Genomic DNA, 25,291 nt, shown 5'->3' on the forward strand with positions numbered 1-25,291 from the left:
AAAATATTCTTCTCTACTGCTGGGTAGTGGGTATTCAAAGAATTAACTAATTATATAGTTTTGATGAGCAAGAATGCTTCTTCCAAAATTGTGAATTTTATGGCCTCAGGGTCAGTGGTTCAAGTGTTAGGGCGAGGCTCTGTTGATTATATAGTGAAAATATATTAATTCTTTGAAAATCTTCTCTGCTCCTGAGTATTAAATAAATTAACTAAGTACATAGTTATGATGAGCAAGAATGTCTCTTCAAAAATTGTGAATTTTTATGGCCCCAGGGTCAGGGGTTCTGGTCTTAGGGTGGGGCTCTATTGATTATATAGTGAAAATACATTATTTCTTGAAAAAGTTTCTTCTCTGTTCCTGGGTATTAAATAAACTAACTAAGAACATAGTAATGATTTGGAAGAATGCCTTTGTGAATTTCATGGCCCCAGTGTCAGGGGTTCTGTTGTTAGGGCGGGGCTCTATTGGTTTAATAGAGAAAATGCAGAAATTGTTTGAAAATCTTCTTCTCTGCTCCTGGGTATTAAGCAGATGAACTACCTATATAACTATGATGAGCAAGGGCCATTCTTCCTGAATTGTGAATTTCAACGCCCCTGGGTCAGGGGTACCATAGAGGGGGGGGGGGCTCTACTTATATAGTGAAAATGAATTAATTGATTGAAATCTTCTCCTTTCTATTAATCAAACATGGCGCCTTTTCCAAAATTGTGAAATGTGTGGACCAAGGTAGTGGCACTACTGATTATTGCTTAATATTACTGATTAGTTTGGATACATTTTTTTGTTCCCCTGCTCTGTCTATGGGTATTAAGTAACCAAAATAAACATGCTAAGTGTATGTTTATGATTAGCATTGGTGCCTCTTTCAAAATTGTGAATGCCATGATGTCTAGTTTAAAACATGAACCAAAGTCATTCGTTGCAAAGTTGTTGCATGGTGCTCAGGTGACCTATAAGGCCCATGGGCCTCTTGTTATATACCTAACGTGTATCACTCAATTTTACTGTAGAATTAGTGGAATCACGTGACGTCGTGATCCGACTTTCCGGATCACCACACTGTGGTTTTCTGAATCCATATCACCACTCTCTGAAACTGATGACGTAGTACGCAAAAACATGACGTTATTTTTCTTGCGCGTTAAAAAGTCCATTGTTATTATGCTTTGTTTATGGATAAATATTATACAATTGATCTCTATATATATTACAATAACAGTGACTTGATCCGAAGGGTCGTATCACGTCGAGTTGACAGGAGCGGATAATCAGATCTAACGAGACGCTACACGTCGAGTTTGATCTGATGATCCGCGCCTGTCAACGAGACGTGATACGGCTATTCGGATCAAGTTACTGTTATAATGATAAATTTATTATATACCCCCTTATAACTAGCTAAATAGAGCAGAATAAAACTTTAGAGATCAGTTGTATATAATTTATCCATAAAACAAAGCATAATGACAAGGGACTTTTTAACGCGCAAGAAAAATAACGTCATGTTTTTGCGTACTACGTCATCAGTTTCAGAGAGTGGTGATATGGATTCAGAAAACCACAGTGTGGTGATCCGGAAAATCGAATCAAACTCTGTAAAATTAACAGTAACAAAAACAAGGAAATTGATGGGTATATAATAAAAAGTTTTATTTTGCTATGTTTAGCTAGTTATAAGGGGGTATATAATAAATTTATCATTATAGCAGTAACTTGATCCGAAGAGCCGTATCACGTCTCGTTGACAGGCGCGGATCATAAGATCAAACTCGACGCTTCGCGTCTCGTTAGATCTGATGATCCGCGCCTGTCAACTTGACGTGATACGACCCTTTGGATCAAGTTACTGTTATAATAATATATATATATATTGATGATAACTAATAGCAAACGAGTCGTATATCCAGTGAAAATGCACCGTGAAATTTGATTGTAAATGCATGGATATCTCAGATTCATGCACAATTAATGCCTAGGTGTAAAAAAATTTTTTTCTAACGGATGTTCATATATAAAGATTGTGGCAACGTTCATACAGATTATCTTTACATTTGTTCTTTTGGAAGGTAAACACCGCTTTTTGTTCAGAAAACTACACGCAAGGATTATCCCTCCTGGTGAATGTACACAACAAGGGTAGGACAGTTTAGAAATTTAATCTTTTCAAACTGTAAAAATACATTTTTTCTATTTTTTCTTTTCTATTTCTATTTTTTTTTAAATATCTATTGCAAAAACTACTCAAAACAAAATAATTTTTATTTAATAAAACTGATAAAAAACACTGCTGTCCCAACTACAGACTAAATGGAGACGAGTGTGAAGGTCTGTCTCTTTGTTTTATGTCCTTTGAAGTAGGTTTTGATTCAAATGTGGATGATAACTACTTTTAGTCGTCATTCACAAATGAACTGTATATATTTTCATATAATACTTAGAATGTCCACCGGGCTCGATGGGAGAAAATTGTGGAGTGAAATGTCCCATTGGATGGTATGGCAGATTTTGTCAGAATCGATGTTCTTGTGAGCGACACTTGTCATGTAACCCTGTTATCGGATGCACATGTGAAGGCAACAAATGTCAACTAGGTAAGAATGCAAGATATTTCAGTTAAGTCAACCTATTATGAAACATTACATTTTGAAGAAAAAAAGTTTAGAAAACACTCGAAATTTTAAAATCTGTAATTTAGATAAACCATCAACTGTTTCCCCGGCCAAAGGAATCCCAGAATCTACCCAAGCACCAGTTAATTGAATCAAAACTACGACATATCACCTATAACCAAGAGAATTGGTGGTAAATACACATCAAGCGAGAGGAATGCTCACTCTAGTCGTTCTTTATGTACTAGTAATTACTTTACGTCAATTAATAATTCTAAATACATCCCAGCTCTTAAAACTGGTATTTTTATATTTTTCAGTATCTTAATAATTTTTTCAATATATCTACTATACTTTACGATTTTCCTTTTTGTGAAAATGAAGCTTCGCTATAATGACAATTTAGCTTAGGAGGACCTTCAATTGCAACTAACAGTGTCCTCATAGAGACTGTCCTGAGATACTTAATATCAAAACACATAACTCAACTCTTGGGAAAATAAATTGAGAAAATCAAGGGGAATATCAGCCTCTGCTTTATTTTTTGGGTTAAAATATATGTTCAAAAGTGATTTAATTTGCAGAGCATGAGCCAATAAGGAAAGGACATTTTCATATATTGCCGGTTTGTTCTCAAATTTAATTTATATGAAAATATGTAAGTGTAAGTGCTTTCATGAACAAATACCTGTTCAGACATATTCTTAAAATTTAATATCACAATGTAATATAAGATCCAACATCTGCGTTGATAAACATGGGCATGAGCTCTATTGTTGTTTAACAATTGTTATTGCGTTACCAAGTGTGTTCAATTTGTTGATATACGACAAAAATCACTGTAGACGAGTCGACCATCTTGATTTGTTACTTTTTTAACAAGTATATTATGAATGTTCCGGATTAAAGTTTTAATAATGTTCATTAAGGGTCCTCCACACACCCACAGCTTATGTTCTCATATTATTGAGCATTACTTTTTACAAGCATATCAACCTTCAGAAACTGTCCAGGGATTAAAATGTAATTTATACGGATTTTTTAAAATAAAAATTTCATAAGTTTCAAGAAATTTTTCCCAAGGCGTTTTCATACTTAGCACAACAAATTCTGTCTTACCCTTTCGTATATTTTTAAGCTCACAGAATAACCATAAAAACTTAATTTTATCGATCAACATATTTTTTTCAGAAATTTATTTTATATATAAAAAATACATAAAACTCATTTTCTCTGAAATACATCTCGAGAAAAATCAATAAGGACTCCTTTTGTAGAAAAGAAATATTAATGAATTAGATTACATCAAAAAATTGAATTAAAATTAAATGCACTGATGTAGAAAAAACATTTTCAAAATCTTTGGTATCAAAGTTCCTTTTTGGAGTTATCTTTCCTGTTGCCCGGGACTCAAAAACTTTGGCAAGTATACGCATACGTCGCCTTATTATGTATATTTAGTAATTACTGGCCACTGAACTGGACAAATATAAAAGAGGAAAACTAGAAACGCACACTATTTTCTCAGTATGTATAAACACACAATGAGATAAATCATTTTTGAAACGCACAAATTAGTGTGCCGAAATTTCAACTATCAAAACAGACTCGGTTGATTAGCCTGAAAGTAAATCTAAACGTTTCTCGTCATACCCACCGGTACCTGCTGTTTACGAATTATTATGTAACATAATCCAAGACGTCTGTTGTTCTTTTATTTTAAAAAAAAAAACCCGCACATCATTTTCCATCGATCACACCGTGATCATGTCATGTGTTCATTGTTTACAAACGGTGCTAGGCCAAATCGTTCGTGTATAAATTCGATAGAACCGGAAGTAAAAGTATTTTTTCTCTATATACGTCACAAGTCACATGGTGTGGAGGACCCTTAAATACAGGAAATTTTCGACATTTTGTCAACATACGGAATAAATAACGCTTTACAAAAGTACAGGAATGTGTATCGTCGCAAACCACGGCCAAAATGTACACTCCTCTCCTATCTGGGGGAGAGCTATATATGCGGACTCCGGACCGTGGCTTGAGACGATGAGGAATGTGTGCCAATCAAACTTGTTCAGAAATTCATAGTTTCAAGAATTTCAAATAAAAAGCAAATATCGGACTTAAACCATTGGCAACTAGAAACATGTTAGTCATTACTAGTATTTTACATCCACCAAAGATTCCATCTTCATTTCTTATACATGTAAAAAACACTGACATAATTACTCCGTAAACCTGTCAATTCCTAACCCAGTAATATACGGGCTTTTCTCAAAGTATTCTGCCTGCGTATGAATGTAAATATTCTTTAGACTACTTTTTAAAGTACTTCTAAATGTAAATATACGTATTTTGACAGTGCTTATTTACATGTCAGTCGAAACTTTAATAAAATATGAAACACAAATGTTCATTTTGTTGTCATTTTTAGTTTCATTTCGTTTCTATCATAACCGTATGTATACACAATCGTCTGCAAATGTGATGTATATTTCCTTACAATGGCTAGTTATGAGAGCCAACATTAGTTTAGTTACTTTCAGTTTGGTTTAGAAATGGAGTTAGATGAATTCGATTTTGAAACAATCGAGTTGCAGCATTGAGACATATTATGTAGCAGTAAAATAGAAAATATCACTGAAAACCCCAGCATTCTTTTGTTTTGTCTGCACAATCCTAAACCTGAGATTACTGCAACCCCTCTCATCATGCTCATGACTTGTACTAAAGTCGAAGAAAGTACAGACGAAGACGAGAACAAATTATTATGTCTCCCCTTCCGAAGGGGAGACATATTGTTTTTGTCGATTTTCTTATTCTTCTTATTCTTCTTATTCTTCTTATTCTTATTCTTCTTCTTATTATTATTCTTCTTCATCCAAATTTTGTCCAGGCCGTAACTTGAATACCCTTTGACCTGAAGACTTCATACTTGGAACTTAGATAGATGACCTTGAGGCGGAGTGTCCGCCTCCAAAATATTTGACCTTGGTCTATATATAAGGTCAAGGTCAAACTTTTACATTAAAATAGAGTTTTGGCAATAGCTTGAGTACCCTTTAATATTAGGACTTCAAACTTGAAATATAGAAAGAAGACATTAAATACAAGATGTAGTGCACCTAAACTTTGACCTTGACCCCTTTCTATGTTCAAGGTCAAATAGAGAAAAAACATGATTTTAACATAACTTTAGATACCTTAGACATTTAGACTTCAAACTTGGAATATGCAGAAGACACATAGGAGAAAGGTGTATGTGATCAAAATTTTTGACCTTGATCCAATGTTTATTGGGTCAAGGTCAAACTTTCACAACAAAATAGAGTTTAGGCCATAGCTTGAATACCATTTGATATTAGGACTTCAAACTTAAAACATAGAAGGGAGACATTAAATACATGATGCAGTGCACAAGAACTTTGACCTTGACCCTTTTTTTGTTCAAGGTCAAATAAAGAAAAACATGATTTGACCACTACTTGAGATATCTTTGAGATTTAGACTTCAAACTGGGAACATGCAGAGGACACATTGGAGAAAGTTTATGTGATCATATTATATGACCTTGATCCAATATTATTAGGTCAAGGTCAAATTTTCACATCTAAATTGAGTTTAGGCCATAGCTTGAATACCCTTTGATATTAGGACTTCAAACATGTAACATAGAAAGAAGACATTAAATACAAGATCTAGTGCACAAGGACTTTGACCTTGACCCAAGGTCAAATAGAGAAAAAAAACATGTTTTGAACATAACTTGAGAATCTTTTGACATTTAGACTTCAAACTTGTAACATGCAGAGGACACTGAGATGGAGAGATTATGTGATGAAAATTTTTGACCTTGATCCAATTATTATTAGGTCAAGGTCAAACGTTCATATGAAATATATTTGAATTGATAACTTGATACCTTTCTTGACAAGTAAAGACAACTTTAAGCCTAAATACACTACATCAATTTTTTTGACCTTGACCATTTTCTTCTTTTAAGATTAAATTAAGAAAAAAGCAAGACCAGACAATAACTTTAGATCCTATAAAAGACTTGAAAGATGCACTGCATTATTCTTTTTCACCTTCATAGTAAAACTGCATTTGTTAATGTTGTTAAAGAAGGGGAGACATGTGTTTTTTGTTAAAAAAACAATACCCACTAGTTTAAAACTTGCCATGCAATCGCCTGGTGTAAATTAAAGACGAATAATGACCCCCATCGAATAATGACCTGGGGGTCACTTTTCAACGACAGAAAATGAACCGACCCCCCCCCCCCCCCCCGTAGAAAAAATATCATTTTTTGAAGAAAAAGAGCCCCTGAGGTCACTATTTTATATGTTACTCCTATAAAAAACCAGAAGTCTCTGTCGAGACTGTAGCTCTACTGGTTTGATTGAACAGGCAGAAATGAGGTGGGAGGTATTTATATGTCTGAGATTTTGAGATGAAAATTTAATTATCAGTTTTCTATGCAAATCAGTGGATCATATGCCAATACAGGTACCTTGTAGTAGACATTAATGATTGAGTTGTCTGTCTGATATAATCGGACGGAAAGATTCTACAGTCATTACGATAACCCCCATGAACCCATTTGGCACATCTCAGCCAATTTGTAGCTCATCTAATCTCACTTGATGAAGATAACAGAATCAGCCGAGGTTTGCCAAATGCTCCATGAACAATTGAACCATTTAACTCAATTCATAATTTATAGCATTTTTTCTCCTTTGGACACTTTGTAAATACAAGCTTGCAATGAGAGAAGACATAAGACAAAATGAATGTTGTTTAATTTATATATTCTGAACTTAGGTACTAGAAATGGTAATAAAAAAATCAGTTTTGTAATAATTATAAGCATATAAAGAATACACTGTTAGACATTAGCTTTGATACTGATAGTCATGAACAAAACTTGTATAATATTTAGTGACAAAACAGCTTCGAAGTATGAATACATTAAAATCTTCAACTGTTAATAATATATACACAGGTAATAAGTAACATCTGATACTATTGATTGTATTCTACTACAATATGAAAAGTGTGTTTAAATCCTGTAAATTACACGAAGCAGGACAGATCATAATTTGAAGTATATGCTATTATATATATTCACTCTTCTTTGACATACAAATCCATGTTCAAATTCTACATATTTAAGTATTTTGTGCTTAAAATATATTATACGTCAATCATGTTTTACATTCAATTAGTATATACTTGATAAGTAGTGTATGGAACATTATGAAGAGGGATGGTTTACCTCCCTTTACGGGCTGGCCAGTGACCTCCCTCTTCCCATTATACTCACCTCTCAATATTTATTTCATCATCATAGTATATACTTGATGAATAATACTTGACTCTTATTGAAGGTGGATGGTTTACCTCCCTTGCATAAAGGGCATGTTATGCGATATCCTACTTTTCATAACACTCACATGTCTATAAATATGTTATTAAACTCTCTTTTTTTAATTCTATATACACTTATCATAATATATGGTAATGTGGTGCAAAGAAGTGTAAAATGAAATCCATTAAAATGATTGTTTGCGAAATCAAAACACAATCTGTCCTGATGGAAAATTCTGTATTGATTTTAAAAATCAAGAAAAAAAGCATATCAAGTATAAAATACTTATACTTGCATTTAACTAAGTACAATATAAAATCAAATCATGTAACATATTCAATATGTCTTTTTAAAATATCTGTGCAATATCTTGCAGCAGTGTTTGTCCATGAATTGGCTACCAAATTAAATTCTGTTACACAAAATATTTCAGATATATACATCAAATCTACATAGCATTGCTTTAAGCATTAACCTTGAAACGTTTTACATTATACATTTATTTTCTAATAGTTAAAGAATGTGATATAAAATAATCTAGAAGATTAACTTAGTGAGGGATATATATGTGTATCCCACAAAATGCGTTTTTGATACTGTCATATAATTTCAATGACTATGAACATTACATAATAATCAATTCAAACTTTAGTCAACTTTATCATATTGCAATAGTAATTGTTAAGTGTACATCAGTGAATGGATACAAACATTTATATGTACTCGTATATAGATGCATTGAATATTGTCTCAGTATTGTCTGGATTATACATCATTATACACAAGCTTTCATATTTATAAGATATTGATATAATAAATATGTTATTAGAAATAAAGCAAATTATTTGGAGCAGAAATTATTACAGTTGTATCTATATTTCTGCTAGCAGCTAGTATGTAAAATAAAAACCCAGTACATTTCCAGAAATCTATGAAATTATTTTAATATATTGACAATTCACTATATCCGTAGAAGGAATTCGTTTATTTAATATATAACTGAGCATTTAAGATGACTTCACTATATCTGTGATTTTACAATACCAGTATTCCTTGTTCGTACTAAACAAGTTTTACTGTATAATATAACAATTTTTACCAATGAAAATAACATTGAGACAACATCCATCTCCAAAAAAGCTCATTAATAAATAAAGTAAAAATCAGATAAAAACAAAACAAACTGCATAACCTTTTCAGAAAGGTTCACTAGTACTTGTAAAAATATTTACAAGCAAATGAACAACTCTGTTATTATGGGTATGATAGAGGCATTAATATAAAAATGTAATTAGCAAGTACAGTAAATATTTTTTGGAGCTTATATCACGTAAGAAAACAAATATCACTTAATGTGTATCCCTCAGCACCATTAATTTAAAAATTATACAAACATATAAAAAGTCTCTCTCATTTATTAAACATAATGGCTTTCTTAGTTCCATTAAAAGTAATAAGTATGGCATGCATATAGTTGATTCATATACATTATATAAATGTAAAGCAAAGAGTTTCATGCACTTGTAGACACTCAAATTAAATTTGACATAAGTCATATCATGTATTCACAAACATCGTAAAAAGTACAGATAATCGAAGAGAATTCTTTTTCAATAATAATCTTGAAGATGTAATATTTATACATGTAATTAAAATATAAATGAAACTGCATCAGGGGAAACAAAATTTCAGTGGGAAATAAATACTGAGGGATATACACTTTAAGTGAACGGCACCTTATGAGAATGACTTCCAAAACCACCTGCATCACCAACTTGGTGATGGTACACTCGGTGGTGTACAAACGCACACAGCGAGTCAGGTGGTGGCGCCTGCCCTGCTTCACACACTGGTGAAGGTACACTCGCTGATGTACAAACGCACACAGCGAGTCAGACATAGCTATGTTACCCCTGTCAGGTATAGGCAAACTTCACTGGAGGCATTGGCTTCAATTCATTAATGAAAAAATAAAATGAACTCTTTCTTTCCTCAATTGTTCCTCAATAGTTCCTTTAAATATCTCTAGCTAAAGATGTATATATTACTTTGTAGTCAGAATAAACACTTTCTATGACATCAGTGATAATATGACATGTCACATTTGTGTAAATATGGTCTATCAATGATCCAGAAGAATGGGTTGACTTTGACACAATCTGATTACAACTGAAAGCTGCAGACATGTATGTAGCCACTGAAGAGCCTCTATGAGATAGATCTATATTGAAATCCCCAATAATGACTACTGAGTATATTCTGATGATTCTTAACTACTTTGGACAATTTGTTCATAAAGTTGTTTTTTGCTCTTTCAACAGTAGATCCAGGAATTCTATATAGCACAACAACTTGATAATTCTCATTTTTAAACTTTACTTCACTGTACTGCCATTCCAAGTCTTTGTCTGAGTGGCTGACATGATTAATGATTTGACAGTCATTTCTAATGTATGTAATAATGCCTCTATGGGGTCTGGCACATTGCTGATTTAATGCAAAATCCAACCTGAACATGCTGTAATTCTCCAATTCAAAATCTTCATTTTCAACTGATGCTGTCAACCAAGTTTCAGCTACTCCTATGATATGACACCGTTGAAGATTTGGCTCATTTTTGAAACTTTCAAAATGGGCATGCAGTGATCTTACATTCTGAAATGCAATGTTTATGGTCTGGTTGTTTGTTGAATCTATCGGCTGAAAACATAATTGTAATGTTGCTTCTGTCCGTAGTCTACACATTTCTTTTTTCACCTTCTCAGATGCACACATTTTGTTTTCATTTAAACTCAAGATATGAAGTCCTGTAATCTTCGTAACCCTGCTTAATGCAACATAGTGAATGTGTGGCAATGAAAATTTTGGATTCATATCGAGATTGATAACAGCTTGATCCATTGTGTCCCCCTGAGATTTGTGCACAGTCTTGGCTGCAGAAAGTCGCAATGGAAATTGTATACGAACAACAGTGTGTCGCAGGTACTGAAAGCTCCTTCTCACATCAAATATTGGTGTCCAAGACTTATCTACTTCATGCCCAAAGAGATGTCTATACTGATATCTCCATGATTTTGCAGTATTTCTGTCATCAAAAGAAACCCATATTATACTTGGTCTTTCAGTGTTTTCTTGTCTCCTATCTATGTACTCTACTCTACATGATGTACCATTTGTAAGCACATCCTCAACAGATAAGTTTGCAGTTATTTCATACTGGAGACCAAGTGCTATGGGAACATTTTTAGCCAATCCAGCTGTTTTAGAGGAGTCATCTGGCAAATTTAAGTGCTGTATTAAATTTTCCCTTCCTACTACAGAATCATGAGCTGGTATATTGACCTTTTCACCTTGAGCCAATAGAAACACTTGGTTGTTGTAAGCATTCACACTTTCATTTCTGGTATACAATCGTGGAACATTTCTAAAACATTCTGATTTTGATTCATCTACACAGTGCTGCTTCAACGTCTGTATATCAGCTTCAGATTGATTTCCTTCTCGTAAACGGTTAAGTAACTCAGCAAACTGAACATCATCTTTCTGTCTCATTATTTCTGTAAGCTCATGCATTGTGAACAATGCCCGCCATAAGTTTATTGCCAATGGTCCAAAGTTTTTCTTCAAGTCATCGAAAACCCATCCATCCATTACTGGCTTTAACTGGAAAAGATCTCCTATCAAAATTACATTGATACCTCCAAAATATTCCTTGCTCCCTTTTATCTGCTTCAGACGCTCATGTACGCAATTTAACTGAGAATTTCCGACCATTGAAACTTCATCAATGATGACCGTTGACAAATATTTGTACTTTGTCCTAAGTGTGTTCAAAGATTCACTATCAAGAGGCTTGCAGTTAAACCCCTGACTTGCTGGAATTTTGAATGCTGAATGTATTGTCTGTCCTTTTATATTAAATGCAGCTTTTCCAGTTGGAGCACAAAGTAGAACCTTGCAGTCATCTGGATTTTCACCTTCAGTAGAGCAATAGTGTCTTGTGAGTGCCTCATACAAAGCTCTTACAACAACAGACTTTCCAACTCCTGCACCACCAGTAAGGAAAACTCTAAGTGGTTCTTTTTTGGTTTTAATCCAATGAAGCACATGAGTAAAGAAGTCCATTTGCTTTTTTGTTTAACTTGCTAACTAACTGAAAATACAACTCATTGGTCATTTTGTACTGAAGAGTTTGATCATCATTAGTAGAACAACTAGGTAATCCAAGATCTACTCCAATGTCATAGTTCTGGTGATTTTCTGGACGCTTTGGGTCAAAATACACAAATGCCTCACTTTCCCTACTTCCTTCTTCCAAGTCTTCTTGTTCAGTTTGCTCTGCACTAGGTGCAACTCTATCAAATTGTACATCAGCCTCTTCAGCTTGCCTCTGTGCCTCTTCCAACTCCCCTGCATTGCGTTCATACTTCTTTACTTTAGCACGGATAAAACTCTTCAGTTGTTTGTATTTTTCTTCATATGTTGATTTGTTTCCTTTTATGTCTATTTCTTCCTTTCTCCACGGATGGAAAAGCAAAATCCTTTCTCTATAATGATTTTCAGAATCAACTTTGATGGAGTAGTTGACATAACGAATGCATTTAGCCTTCCTCCTTTGCCTTATGATGATGCCATTTTTTAAAACTATCCTAGTCAGCTCTGAATTGATCTCTTCATCTTCCAATTCTCTGAATTCTTGTTCATCTTCAGAATCATCATTTTGCTCTAGAAGCTCATCACTTTCTTTGAATTCTTTTGGATATACAATTTCTAGTTCTGCTGCATAGTCTGCTAAACACCAGTTTTCAAGTTGCCTTGGTCTTTGAGAATAACGCTTGATCACACTGCTTGCATGAATGTCTGTGGAATTCTCTGGTAATTCTTCTAAAGCAGACTTACATTTCAATAGAAGAGTTCTTTCTTCTGGTGGTGATGTATTTATAAATACAACATCTCTTGAACTTTTTGTTAAAGGCAATTGTAAATTCAAGTATGCCGCTTTCTGTGCACTTATCTCAACTGCATTCAAGAACTTGTTTCCTATGTGTCGAACCTGTTTTTTCAAATCCATATTTCCTTCTCTTGCTTCCTTACATGCTTGATCAAGCAGATTACTCATTCCACGTTGAGACTTGCTAATGTAGGACACTATGTACATGGCACATGCATATGGGTCCAACACAAACTGCAAATCATGATTAGCTCGCCATGCTGTTAAAACATTTTTCATATAAGGATTAACTCTTATTTCACTAGGGGTTCTCTTCAGAAAAAGCTGTGGTCCATCAAGGGAACTCCTGACTGACTTTATGTAATCTTCTTTCTCCAGGTTCAGTGAATGTAGAAATTCATTGAAAGAAATACTTTTCCCTTCTTTCATATCTGCTAATTCTTTCTTAACCTTTGCAAAAATTTCTTTGTATCTCATTGAATCTGGATCATCTGCTGTTAAAGGTTCTAAAATCAAAGTTGAATCCATAGGAGGCTGAGGAAATCCAAATCGACAAATGTCTTTTCCTTTTTTCCTACATGTTCTGGAATGTTTGTGAATTTGTAAATCTACAAATTCTCTATCGTCATCATCACAGTTTGCAGAGCAATACACATACTTGTCTATAAATTGTGCAATTTCAGACACTGGATCTTCTTTAAATTTTGGAGCATCTTTTATCCACATGAGCATATGAATGTGAGGTGAACCTCTTTGCTGAAATTCAACACGATAAAAAAAATCTATCAGTTCCCCGACAGGATGATCCTCATTCTTCAAAACAGTATTAATAAACACATGTACTCTATGATCAAAAAAGCGAACACATGTTACCGGATCTTTTTGCACCAAGTCAGTTTTTTCAGCCCATGTCATATTGTCTATTTCCTCATCAGTTAGTGATTTCTTGAGATTGAGTTGAGCAAGAGTTTTGAGTAACTCAGACCATCGTGTATCTGCTGCTGATAAAGATGCAAACCATGTTGGTAATCCCAATTGTCTAATCATTGCAAACAACTCTTTCTTTTTGGCCTCAAGATATGGAGGACTGTTCCGTAAAGTTCTGAAAATGTAATATCCCTCATCTAATCTTGTTATCTTGTCAAGTATTTCCTGATTGAGAACATCACCAGCTGTTAATTTCTTCTCTGTGCCCTTGCATCTTCTTAATACAAGATTGACTTTGTCTGATATTTGCTTCATTTGAATTTTCTTCATTTTGAAAAATAAATTTGGCACACTGTTTGCTGCACGTCTGTCAATATTTCTTAGTTCCCATTTCACAAGATCACTGTAATGAACTTTAACTTCACGATCATCATTTGATGCCATCCTCTGACCACAGTAAATGGTTGGAAAAGACAAGAATTCTGCATCCTTATCAGTGTACAAACTCAATGGGGTTTGACCTTCTCCTGGAGCAAACGTATACACCTGATCTTGCACAGGATTTGCATCATCCAATAATGTGTCACAACTGCCAGAATTCCCCTCTCTTTCATCAAGTTCTTCAAAATGACTCTCTTCTAACCTGTCTGATGTGCCATCAAGGTTTGTATTCCCTGCTTCAGTACACCCAGAAGTACTTGTGTTAAAATATTCTGAAATAATTTCACTGCTATCTGCATTTATTCTGGCTTCCCATTCATCATCTAAATGAATATTTGCATCTTTGTACATTTGGCTATTTCTCATCAACCAGTGTAATGCAATGATTACATGCTGTGGTCTCACATTTTCCACAAAATCACAAGTTTTGTAACTTAGTCTCTTCTTTAAGCGGACTGGCACTGTAATATCATTGTTAAACTGTCTTGGCAAAGAGTTTACAGTTGGTTGGATATCTACTGGAACATTAACAACATTTCCTTTGATAGATAACTGTCTTCCTCTAGGCAACTCTCTTAGCTGCATAAATGGAATCCGTAAAGCTATGAGGCGTTCTTCTAAGTGATGAAGTTCAAGTTCTTCAGGTTTGGTAGGAAATTGTACATGGTTTGCTATTGACAACTTTGGCATTTTCTTTTCTTGTATTGATTTCTTACATGTTAAACATATCCATTCTTTTCCTCCAATTGAAACATAGTTGGTGAGAAATTTTCTACATCTTCAGGAGGTAAATTTTTTCTAAGAAAGTTGCTATCAACAACTGAATGAGAAAACCAGGTCTGGTGACAGCATGTACATACATATAATGGTCCTTCTTCTATTCTTTTGTTAAATGCTGATATTGCATTTGTAAGTGATGTTCCATTCTTTCTGCGTTTTCTTGCAATATTTTCCTTCCTACAAAACTGAGGATCTTTTCTTTTTTGGGCTTTAGCACTCTTTTCTCTAGACTGTTCATTCTCACGATAGTCAATATTGTTTCTCTTCACAGATTTTCTTATGCGTTCCATTTCAAGAAATGCAGAATCTTCCCTACACTTCCTTTTTCTTCTGACATCTCTGTCATGTTCATTATTCATTATGTCTATATTTGCTCTTTGTTTTTGCTTAGCATTTCTCTCTCTTTCTTTCTCAGAAAGTCTAAATATTGGGTCATTTCTCTTTCTTTTCTTTGTGATTTTGTCCCTTTCTTTCTCAATGCATCTCATTTCTTTGTCTAATCGTTTAACCTGTTTTGTTGCTCTTTCCCTCCCTTTCTCAGTGTTTCTTGACTCTTTGTCTAGCCGTTTTGCTTGCCTTGCTGTTTTGTCCCTTTCTTTCTCAATGTTTCTTGACTCTTTGTCTAACCGTTTGGCCTGTCTTGCTATTTTGTCCCTTTCTTTCTCAATGTTTATTGACTCTTTGTCTAACCGTTTGGCTTTTCTTGCATTTTTGTCCCTTTCTTTCTCAGTGCATCTCATTTCTTTGTCTAATCGTTTTAACCGTTTTGTTGCTCTTTCTCTTCCTCTCTCAATGTTTCTTGACTCTTTGACTAACCGTTTGGCTTGTCTTGCATTTTTGTCCCTTTCTTTCTCAGTGCATCTCATTTCTTTGTCTAATCGTTTTAACTGTTTTGTTGCTCTTTCTCTTCCTTTCTCAATGTTTCTTGACTCTTTGTCTAACCTTTTGGCTTGTCTTGCTGTTTTGTCCCTTTCTTTCTCAATGGTTCTTTTTGTATTGTCTAATCTTTTTTCTTGCTTTGCCAATTTGTCTCTTACTTTCTCAATATTTCTAGCATGTTCATTTTTCCTCCAATTTTTCATGTAATTTCTAATGTACTCCTTTCTGGAATATTTGATTTTTCCTTCCTTTTCCTTTCTTTTGACCATATTTTTCAGTCTACATTCTTGATCATCAAAATATCTATCTAGAAGGACATCACCTTTTTCAATTTCTGCTGCTCTATCAGATGAACTTTCCTCTACTATATGTATGTCATCAGTACCTAATTCAATGATATTTACTGGCGTTATTTCAAATTGAGAATTCTGATTAACAGAGAGAGATAATGCCAACTGCAAACAATGTTGTGCCACACCTTCCAGTGTCTCTACTCCAATCAATGTACTTTTTCCATTAGCATCAAGTAATCCACTCTGATCTCGTGCATGGGAATCAAAAAGAAAGTATTGTTTTCCAACTTTCATCACAGAAAAAGTGTTTCCACCAAAGCAAACAAATGAACATTCTGCCATTTCAAATGACCTTTGCAATGCCTCTAAAATGGACATACCAAACATTTCGACATCATCTCTTAATCTTTCATCATTACCAATTAAACCAACTTGCGATTCAAAAGTTTGCACAGAAAAGCATTTGTCATAAACTTCTATCTCATTTGGTAATTCATCTATCAATAAATATTCATTCTGCACAGTTGAACTTGCTTGCAGATAACCATAAAGTTCATTTCCAGTTGTCAAAATCTTGTCAATGTCTGATGACAACCAAGCATTTTGATTTTTTACCCTTGAAAAAATTATGCTTGATAATGCATTAGCCACACATTGTTTACCACTTGTAATTCCAAATAATTCTGTACAACCTTGATGAAAGTTTCCTTGCAGAGATGAAAATATTCCAGTGCCAATACTCATACCAAATTGTACCTTTTTTCTCTTTTCTTTCCCATTCTCTAATTGAATATTTCTTTCCTGTTGGCATGATTCCTGGCTTCTGTTATTTTGAAATTTCTGTTCCATTCTGTTCTCAGACATATCCTCCATTTTGTTCTTCAATGTTTCTATATGGTTCTCATATATATCTATCTGATTTTTGTTCTTCAGTTTTTCTACATTGTTCTCATGAATTTCATTCTCAGTTTTGTTCTTCAGTTCTTCTATATTGTTCTCATGTAATTCTTTCTCAGTTTTGTTCTTCAATTTTTCTGTATTGTTCTCATGTATTTCTTTCTCATTTTTGTTTTGTATATTTTCCTCATTTTGAATCTTGCACCTTTTCTGATTTGTCCTACTAACTGCATCACCCACTTCTGACAGTGATGGTACACTCGCTGGTGTACAAACGCATCGCGGCGAGTCAGTTAGTGGCGCCTGCCCTGCTTCACACACTGGTGAAGGTACACTCTCTGGTGTACAAACGCACGCTGGCGAGTCAGACATAGCTATGTTACCCCTCTCAGGGATAGGCAGACTTCCTTGAAGAGGTACCAACTTCAAGGCATTTAAAGGATCTGCACCTGAAACAGAATCCTTACCGTCCTTTGAGGGAGTCTCTGCTACCCATCTGCGATGAACTTTATCTCTGGATCTTTGGGAAGCTTTTCCCTTTCTTGGCATCTAAGAAATTTATAAACAAATGTGAACGACAACACAAGAGGCCCGTAGGCCACATCGTTCACCTGAGCACTATGGCTATCAATTCAGTAAATTTTTAAGTGATCTCGATCCTAAAAGAGGAGAGGGGGGATTGTTATGATTTGAACAAACTTGCAGGGGCGTAGCAACAGGGGTTCCCAGGTCCCCCCCCCCACTTTTTTCCCGTACCTTACTACCTTATTATAGGAAATGTTAATAGAAAGCCTGGTTGCCCCTCTCCACCCCCCCCCCACACTTTGAGTGATGTACCAAAAATGTACTATTAGATTTGGTACTGAGAGTAGTTGACACAACACTGTCCATTGTGTCCCCCCCCATCCCTGGGGGTCATGCTTTGAACAAACTTGAATCTACACTACCTGAGGATACTTCTATATAAATATGATCAATCATGGCTTTGCTGTTCTCAAGAAAGAGTTTTAAACGATTTTTCCTTTATATTCTGATATAAATTGTTGATCGTCCATTTTGGCCCCACCCTACCCCCGGGGTCATGATTTAAACAAACCTGAATATTCACTACCTGAGGATACTTCCATATAAATATGACCAATCATGGCTTTGCTGTTCTCAAGAAGATTTTTAAGGAATTTTCCTATATATTCCTATGCAAAACTTTGATCGTCTATTGTGGCCCCACCCTACCCACGGGGGGTCATGATTTGAAGAAACCTGAATCTACACTACCAAAGAATACTTCAATGTAAGTTTCATATTTCCTGGCCAAGTGGTTTTTTCAAAGATGCCATAAATTTTTCTGTAATTTTCAATTATCTCCCATTGAAATGGGGTGTGGCCCTTCATTTGAACAAACTTGAATTCCCTTCACACAAGAAGAAGTCGAAAATGTGAAAAGTTACAGACAGCTGGACAGATGGACGCCAGACAAAATGTGATCAGAAAAGCTCACTTGAGCCAGGTGAGCTAAAAACTTGTATTGACCTTTGCCCTTTGACAAACTTCATACAGTATTGAAGATATTTTCTCTCTGTATGTTTATATAATGGAAAGATACCACAAATGTATTAATATACATATAGGTGTATCCATGTACTAAGATTCTTGTATATTAATATACATGACTAATCATGGCCTTGCTGTTCTTAAGATTTATCATTTTTATGGCTTTTCCCTGTATATAAATTATAACTAGAACTGTCCAAACGGGACAAAATACCCCCCGCTGGGTTTTTCAGAAGCAAGTTTATCCATAATAAAGATAGGTATCACACATGAATTATGAAATTTTTCTTCCAGTGACCTTGGACTTCCCCAAATGACCTTGGGTCAAGGTCATGACACACCCTTGGGTCATGGGCAATCTTTGTGTGAAATGAGAACCTACCAAGTTTATCAATAAGAAAGATATGGACCGGAAATGAATTATGAAATTTTTCTTCCAGTGACCTTGAACTTCCACAAATGACCTTGGGTCAAGGTCAAGACACACCCTTGGGTCATGGGCAATCTTTGCATGAAATGAGAACCTACCAAGTTTATCCATAAGAAAGATATGGACCGGACACGAATTATGAAATTTTTCTTCCAGTGACCTTGAAGTTCCCCAAATGACCTTGGGTCAAGGTCATGATACACCCTTAGGTCATGGGCAATCTTTGTGTATAGTAGTAGATTTTAACGTCCCTCGGTAAGAAAGATATGGACGGGACACATTTGCACAGACGGACAGACAGACAAGGTGATTCCTATATACCCCCCCAAACTTTTTTTGGGGGGGGGGGGGGATAATTAATCAAATTTAAATTCTGATGTCCTATTGTGGTACCATTCTACCCTTTGACTTGATGTCATAATTTGACTTGATTGAATGTATATTGCTCAACGTCCCAATGATCCATTATATAGCAGAGTGGTCCTTTTACATATTTCAGGTGCATCATTTCAAAGTAAGGTGACAATGTGTACAATAATTGTATATACAGTGTATATATCAACTGTAGTTATACACCTTATAAATAATCAGCTGGTCATTATGTGCCTTACATATGTGTTACTTTTAAATTTTTTTCAATATTGAAAACTCTCTAACTTCAGTCTATGCCATAATTTACAAATACATGCGTATACAAAATCGAACTTAAAATCACATATCGGTAATACAAAACTCTGATACCAACATGGGTCAAGATTCTGTACAGGAAATTTACTACCTTGTATAAAATACAAAATTGCTGATCAAATGCTTTAACTATGCTAACACTTAGCAGCACGTACTTGAAGTTGTTATGTAATTTTATTCTAATGAAGTTAAATGCAGTTTTATGATACCATAATAAACTTAATTTCTTTGTGTTGAAAATGTAACCAAAGAAAAAAAAAACGGACAGATAATTTTAATTGATATGACTTGGATCTATACTTTACACAGTTCAAAACATCGAGCTGATAAATTTGAATTATATTAACAACCTAGAAAAATGTCTTAAATTTTTCCTTCATATACAAGGGCTGTTTGAAAATTATCGAGACATGTGTATATTCTGCTTTCTAATGAACGTCTTTCGGTGAAAATTTGCATATACATTTGAAATACACTATTTCCTGTACAATGGTATATAAATGCGTCAATAGTAGGGGTAGCCAGAGCTTTCACAAAATTAGATATTGAAAATATGTATCACCAACGTTCAAACTCTTCGTGAACCCATAATAAGAGTGAAAATAATTCAGCTTATTTGTACAATTTTTCAGCTTTATTTCAAATTCATTATGTGCAACTTTGTTAGAAATTTGATCAGGAATACGCAGATCATAAAAATTGAACCGTGGTAGAGAAACCTGCTAAGAATGCAAAATTTGATTTTGACGTCAAGGGTGGAGCAGCCAGCTTACCTAAAATTTTGTGTAGTGCAATGCAGAACTCTTTTCCAGACTGAACAATAACAACTAGAGAAAAAAAATGTGCTAAGGTTCGTTATTTCATAAGTATACGTTTCTTTTTTATTTTTTAACAATTAATTCACCCAGAGTAAAATCAAAAGCTCCAGACAACCATCGTGCAGTTATTACGTACTGTATTAATATTGTTGATCCATGTTGCATAAATCTGCACTGCATGATTCTAAGTCATATTTTCCCACAAATGATAATTTTACACTGGGGTAACAAGAGCATACATTTTTAAAGAATATTTTAAGAAAAGAGATTTGTTTGATTTTTGTAATGTTTTATGTAATAAATAACAAAGAAGGAAAAGTTTTATACACTTTCCGGTCGTTTTACATGCAAACAATCTCAGGCTGAAGTGACTTTAAATGACATAGCGATGCCGCTCCGGGTCAATGGACATATGCATGTTGATTATTTCACCAAACTTGCCTTATTATCATAGGAATTAGAAATTTTGCATAAGTGTTATATTCATTCTTTATAAAATGTTGATGAATTTTCATGATATTATCTGTGTTCGTTAAGGAGTAAATGTAATTGATTTCACAATAAACGTTTTACATTGGTTTTACATAGGAATCCACTATATTTTACTTCATCACGCTAACACAAAACACAGGGATGTGCATTTACCATTGCCCGACGCCTGGGGCGACCAGTTTTAGAGGCCGGGCTCTCCTCTTCATAAATCTAAACTGTGTAGTAAAAAGCCTTTTGCAAATAGTATACACACAACTTTCACATTTACAAAAGTTATTCCCTTTGTGGGGTCAACTGGTGTAAGACACTGTTTTCCATCTCTAACCTTACCAACTTTATGGGTCAGTATCTTAAAAATAAAATCTGTATGAATATGTTCATTACGTTCTTTATGTTGCCCCATACTCTGGAAAAACATGTATAGATCGAAATTGTCCGATAACGTTTGAAGATTAAAAATATTAACAGCTAACTAACAAAGGGCAAAGTGGGAAAAAATGAACGTTACGCCGACAACGGCCGAACGGGAGATAACTCTTAGGAATATGAAAGTCGTTTTTATTGCCGTTTCTACAACATATAAAAAGTGCCGTTTTCACAGATACCGTTCGATTTATAATCCGTTACACGGTTTTCAGCTTATCGTCTTTTAAAATCCCGCACACTGGAAAAAGAGTACAGTAAAATCTTCTACAAATCGCCACAGTGGAAGTCTAATAGTTACCGTTCCACTTGATCTGAATTTATAATTTCATACATCAATTTCATATATATATATATAAGCATTCAAAGACAATAAATCAAACAATTACCGGTAATACCTTTTAAGTAAAAGTAAACGTAATTAAGAGCTTTAAAATCCCGCAAACTACAAAAAGAGTTTAATCAAATTCTCTGTCGTTTCTGCACGTTGTCCAATATGGCGCCTGTGTGTAGAATTTTCATGAACATCGAACCCGATAAAAATTGATTTGTCAGAGAGACAGGGTACACCTAACGTAATTTTAACGATTAAATATAGACATAATATGCACAGATACCGTGTGCACAATATTTAAATTTGTTTTTTAAACAATTTAGTACCAAGTTTTTTCAAATCTGATCAAAATGAAAGTGCAGCAGGAGTAGCATATTGTAAGTATTTACAGTAACAGAATTTTTTTATTTTTTAACCATGGCAACATCCTTCAAGAAAATTGTGCTTCTTAGTGTAATCTACTTATATGCCAAATAAGATTGAATCAGACCAAAACTGTAGGAAGAGTTAGCATTTAAGAAGTATTTCACAGAAATTTATATTTTTAGTAACCATGGCAACACTGTTCATTGGAATAAAAAACCGATACACAGAATTGTGTATCTTAGTAAAATTTACTTGTTTGCCAAGTTATATTGAAATCAAACCAAAACTGTAGGAGGAGTAGCGTTTTGAAAGTATTTTACTGAAATTTCTATTTTTAGTAACCACGACAACACTGTTTATTGAAATCTAAAACCGATACACAGAATTATGTATCTAAGTGTAGTCTTCTTGTGTGCCAAGTTATATTGAAATCGGACCAAAACTGTAGGGGGAGTAGCATTTTAAATGAATTTTGCAGAAATTTCTATTTTTAGTAACCACGGCAACACTGTTCATCGAAATCAAAAATCGATACACAGAATTATGTACCTTAGTGTAGTTAACGTGTATGCCAAGTTATATTGAGATCAAACTAAAACTGTAGGAGGAGTAGCGTTTTAAAAGTATTTCATAGAAATTTCTATTTTTAGTAACCACGGCAACACTGTTCATCGAAATCAAAAACCGATACACAGAATTATGTATCTTAGTGTAGTCTACTTGTGTACCAAATTATACTGAAATCAGACCAAAAATGTAGTAGGAGTAGCATTTTGAAAAATTGTTTACAGACAGACGGACAGACAGACAGACGGACAGACGGACGGACGCCGGACGCATTACTATCGCATAAGCTCTTCTGGTCTTTGACCAGTAGAGCTAAAAATTGACCTCCGTTGATAAATGACCCCTTTTAGAATGATCCAAATTTTTAAAATTGACCCCTTTTAGAATGATCCAAATTTTTAAAATTGAAATTGATGCAAAGCATGGAATCGGCCTTAAAATATTTCATTTTAATATTTTAAAGATTTTCATCACAAATCTTTAGGGAAAAAAATACATGTACTATGCATAATACATATCTTTAATTAATTTTCAGTATGATCAACCGAAGTCAATTAATTTATGTATATAAGATAGGGCATCCTCGCAAGCTAGAGGTCCTAAGTCAACACGTTGCCGTTGTTCCAACAAGCCTTGGAATTTTGACAAAAAGGACATGCAACATGCAGATATCGCGGATCTATGTCATAGATCTTTGCCATGTTATATGATAATGCCGAAACTTCTACAAGTTATTAGCTATTTTAGGCACTTTTACTCATATCCAGAAACTCAGTTCGATTTGATTCCATGTCTTATGCACATTCATCTTGGGCAGCAGTTCATGCTAGCAACTTTTTGTAAATTCAAAAATCAATGAATACTAGTATCTGAGAAGAAATTAAAAAAAAATTAAAACCTAATAACAACCATTAAGACAAAGTATAAAGCGAATTTTAAAAACTTATTCGGAAATTTTCTTACCTTGTCATTTGTCATTTGCAAGATAATTTTGTTTAAAAAATATTCTGATTGTACAAAAACATGTACCCTGAAGTCCACATCAAAAAGATGCATGAGTTTCTGATTGACAATAACTTTGTAGTTTTTTGTGACCAGACCGCTAGACCATAAACTGAGAACAGACTTAAGTCAAAATTTATACTTTTGTTATCTTCAGTATCATCTAACATATTTGCTATAAAATTTGCAGATATATATAAATTATCTTTCTTTATTATTATTATTTAAGAAATAAAGTCTGTGTTTTCGTGAATGTTGCAGGATAACCTCCGAGGTCGAGAAATGTTGTTTGAAAGATAAAAGCCGAGGCTTTTATATGTCAAACAACATTTCGAGACCGAAGAGGTTATCCTGCATCATTCACGACAACAAGGACTTTATTTCTATGCTACCAAGATCGATAAATACGGCTGATTGTTTTTTCTATAGAGAAACGAATTAGGTCACCATGTCTCGATTACGCTGTTCCATTTAACACCAGAGGGAAATTTTGTTTGCTTACCTGTATAAGGAATGCAGACGATGTGAGCTTCCGTTGCATTTTAAATTACAAATTTGTTCGTAACATGTATTAATTAATTTTAATGAATATACAATAAAAAAAATCATGTTCCTGTTTTACTGCTTTATTGGGACTACAATCACGTTGTTTAAATGTGAAGGGAGGTCCGTGGAATAGCCCTGCTTTGCTATAAAGACCGACATTCAGCAGCAACATGATACAGTGTTTATGCTGCAAAAGACGACACATCGATGTGGTCTAAACAAGTATTTCATTCTACAGCCAAACATGCATTTGAATTGTTCAGGTTTGATACGTGTTTCTAATCTGATAATTTTTTGATGACGTTTGTGATTTATTGGAGAATAATGTCCGCGGCTTTTCTTTGAAGTCGGCAATAATCATGGTAGAATATTCATTATTTCTTGGGTGTGAACGGTTAGCAAGAGATGCTCACTCCTCCATGGCATCTGATCTCTTAAGTTTTAGAGGTCCGTGTTTGTTCTGCTCCTATTTTGTATTGTTTTATGGACTTTTGATCTTAAATACTGTTCGTTATCTCCATATGTTTCATTCATGACGTTTATGTTTGTTATCAATAAAGAATTATTTCATAAAGGCAATGAAAAAAGAATTCCTCAATTCCCCATGTGCACATTCTAACATGACCAACACTTCGTTATCTAATACGTGTTTTGGGTGTCAAAGAGCAAAACATACATTTTGCCATTATAATCATGTGGAAATGGGGATTATCATCTAGTTTGACTGTCTGTGGGCTGTTTAGATATTTTACGGGTACAGTTGTATACACGTCAAATTATATACATGTATAATAAAAAGGAATGGTCCTCAATTAATTTTCATATTTTACTTCAGTATGAAGAAAACGTTACAAAAATGAAATTAAATGTACTGATTATCATATTAAACACTGTACAAAAATATACACAGAAGAG

At 34.2% G+C, this 25,291-nt stretch overlaps 2 protein-coding genes and 1 long non-coding RNA gene across 3 annotated transcripts; 1 reads left to right on the top strand and 2 right to left on the bottom strand.

Moving 5' to 3' along the window:
• The first annotated feature begins 2,275 nt into the window (after window positions 1-2,275).
• Window positions 2,276-2,786, top strand: LOC134265787 (uncharacterized). The gene is made up of 3 exons (XR_009991834.1): window positions 2,276-2,331; window positions 2,445-2,597; window positions 2,702-2,786. It is a non-coding gene; the product is annotated as an uncharacterized LOC134265787 (long non-coding RNA).
• Window positions 2,787-10,200: 7,414 nt separating this feature from the next.
• LOC134265790 (uncharacterized) lies at window positions 10,201-15,001 on the bottom strand. Its single transcript, XM_062748000.1, has 2 exons — window positions 12,147-15,001; window positions 10,201-12,061 (listed from the first exon to the last, which is right to left on the bottom strand). Exons 1-2 carry the CDS (start codon window positions 14,999-15,001, stop codon window positions 10,201-10,203), a joined length of 4,716 nt encoding a protein of 1,571 aa, XP_062603984.1.
• Window positions 15,002-15,030: 29 nt separating this feature from the next.
• Window positions 15,031-17,807, bottom strand: LOC134265792 (putative autophagy-related protein 11). The gene has a single exon (XM_062748001.1). The coding sequence runs from the start codon at window positions 17,707-17,709 to the stop codon at window positions 15,031-15,033; it is 2,679 nt and encodes an 892-aa protein (XP_062603985.1). The 5' UTR covers window positions 17,710-17,807.
• Window positions 17,808-25,291: the final 7,484 nt, after the last annotated feature.

The sequence above is a fragment of the Saccostrea cucullata genome, unplaced genomic scaffold (genome assembly GCF_032062105.1).
Source record: "Saccostrea cucullata isolate Sc308-1 unplaced genomic scaffold, CSIRO_AGI_Scuc_v1 ctg1899, whole genome shotgun sequence".
NCBI classification, from domain to species: domain Eukaryota; kingdom Metazoa; phylum Mollusca; class Bivalvia; order Ostreida; family Ostreidae; genus Saccostrea; species Saccostrea cuccullata.

Coding starts and splice junctions, on each gene's coding strand:
- LOC134265790 (XM_062748000.1), bottom strand. CDS start 15,001: ATGCCAAAGTTGTCAATAGCAAACCATGTACAATTTCCTACCAAACCT. Junction 12,062..12,146: donor ACCAATGAGTTGTATTTTCA/GTTAGTTAGCAA, acceptor AGAACCACTTAG/AGTTTTCCTTACTGGTGGTG.
- LOC134265792 (XM_062748001.1), bottom strand. CDS start 17,709: ATGCCAAGAAAGGGAAAAGCTTCCCAAAGATCCAGAGATAAAGTTCAT.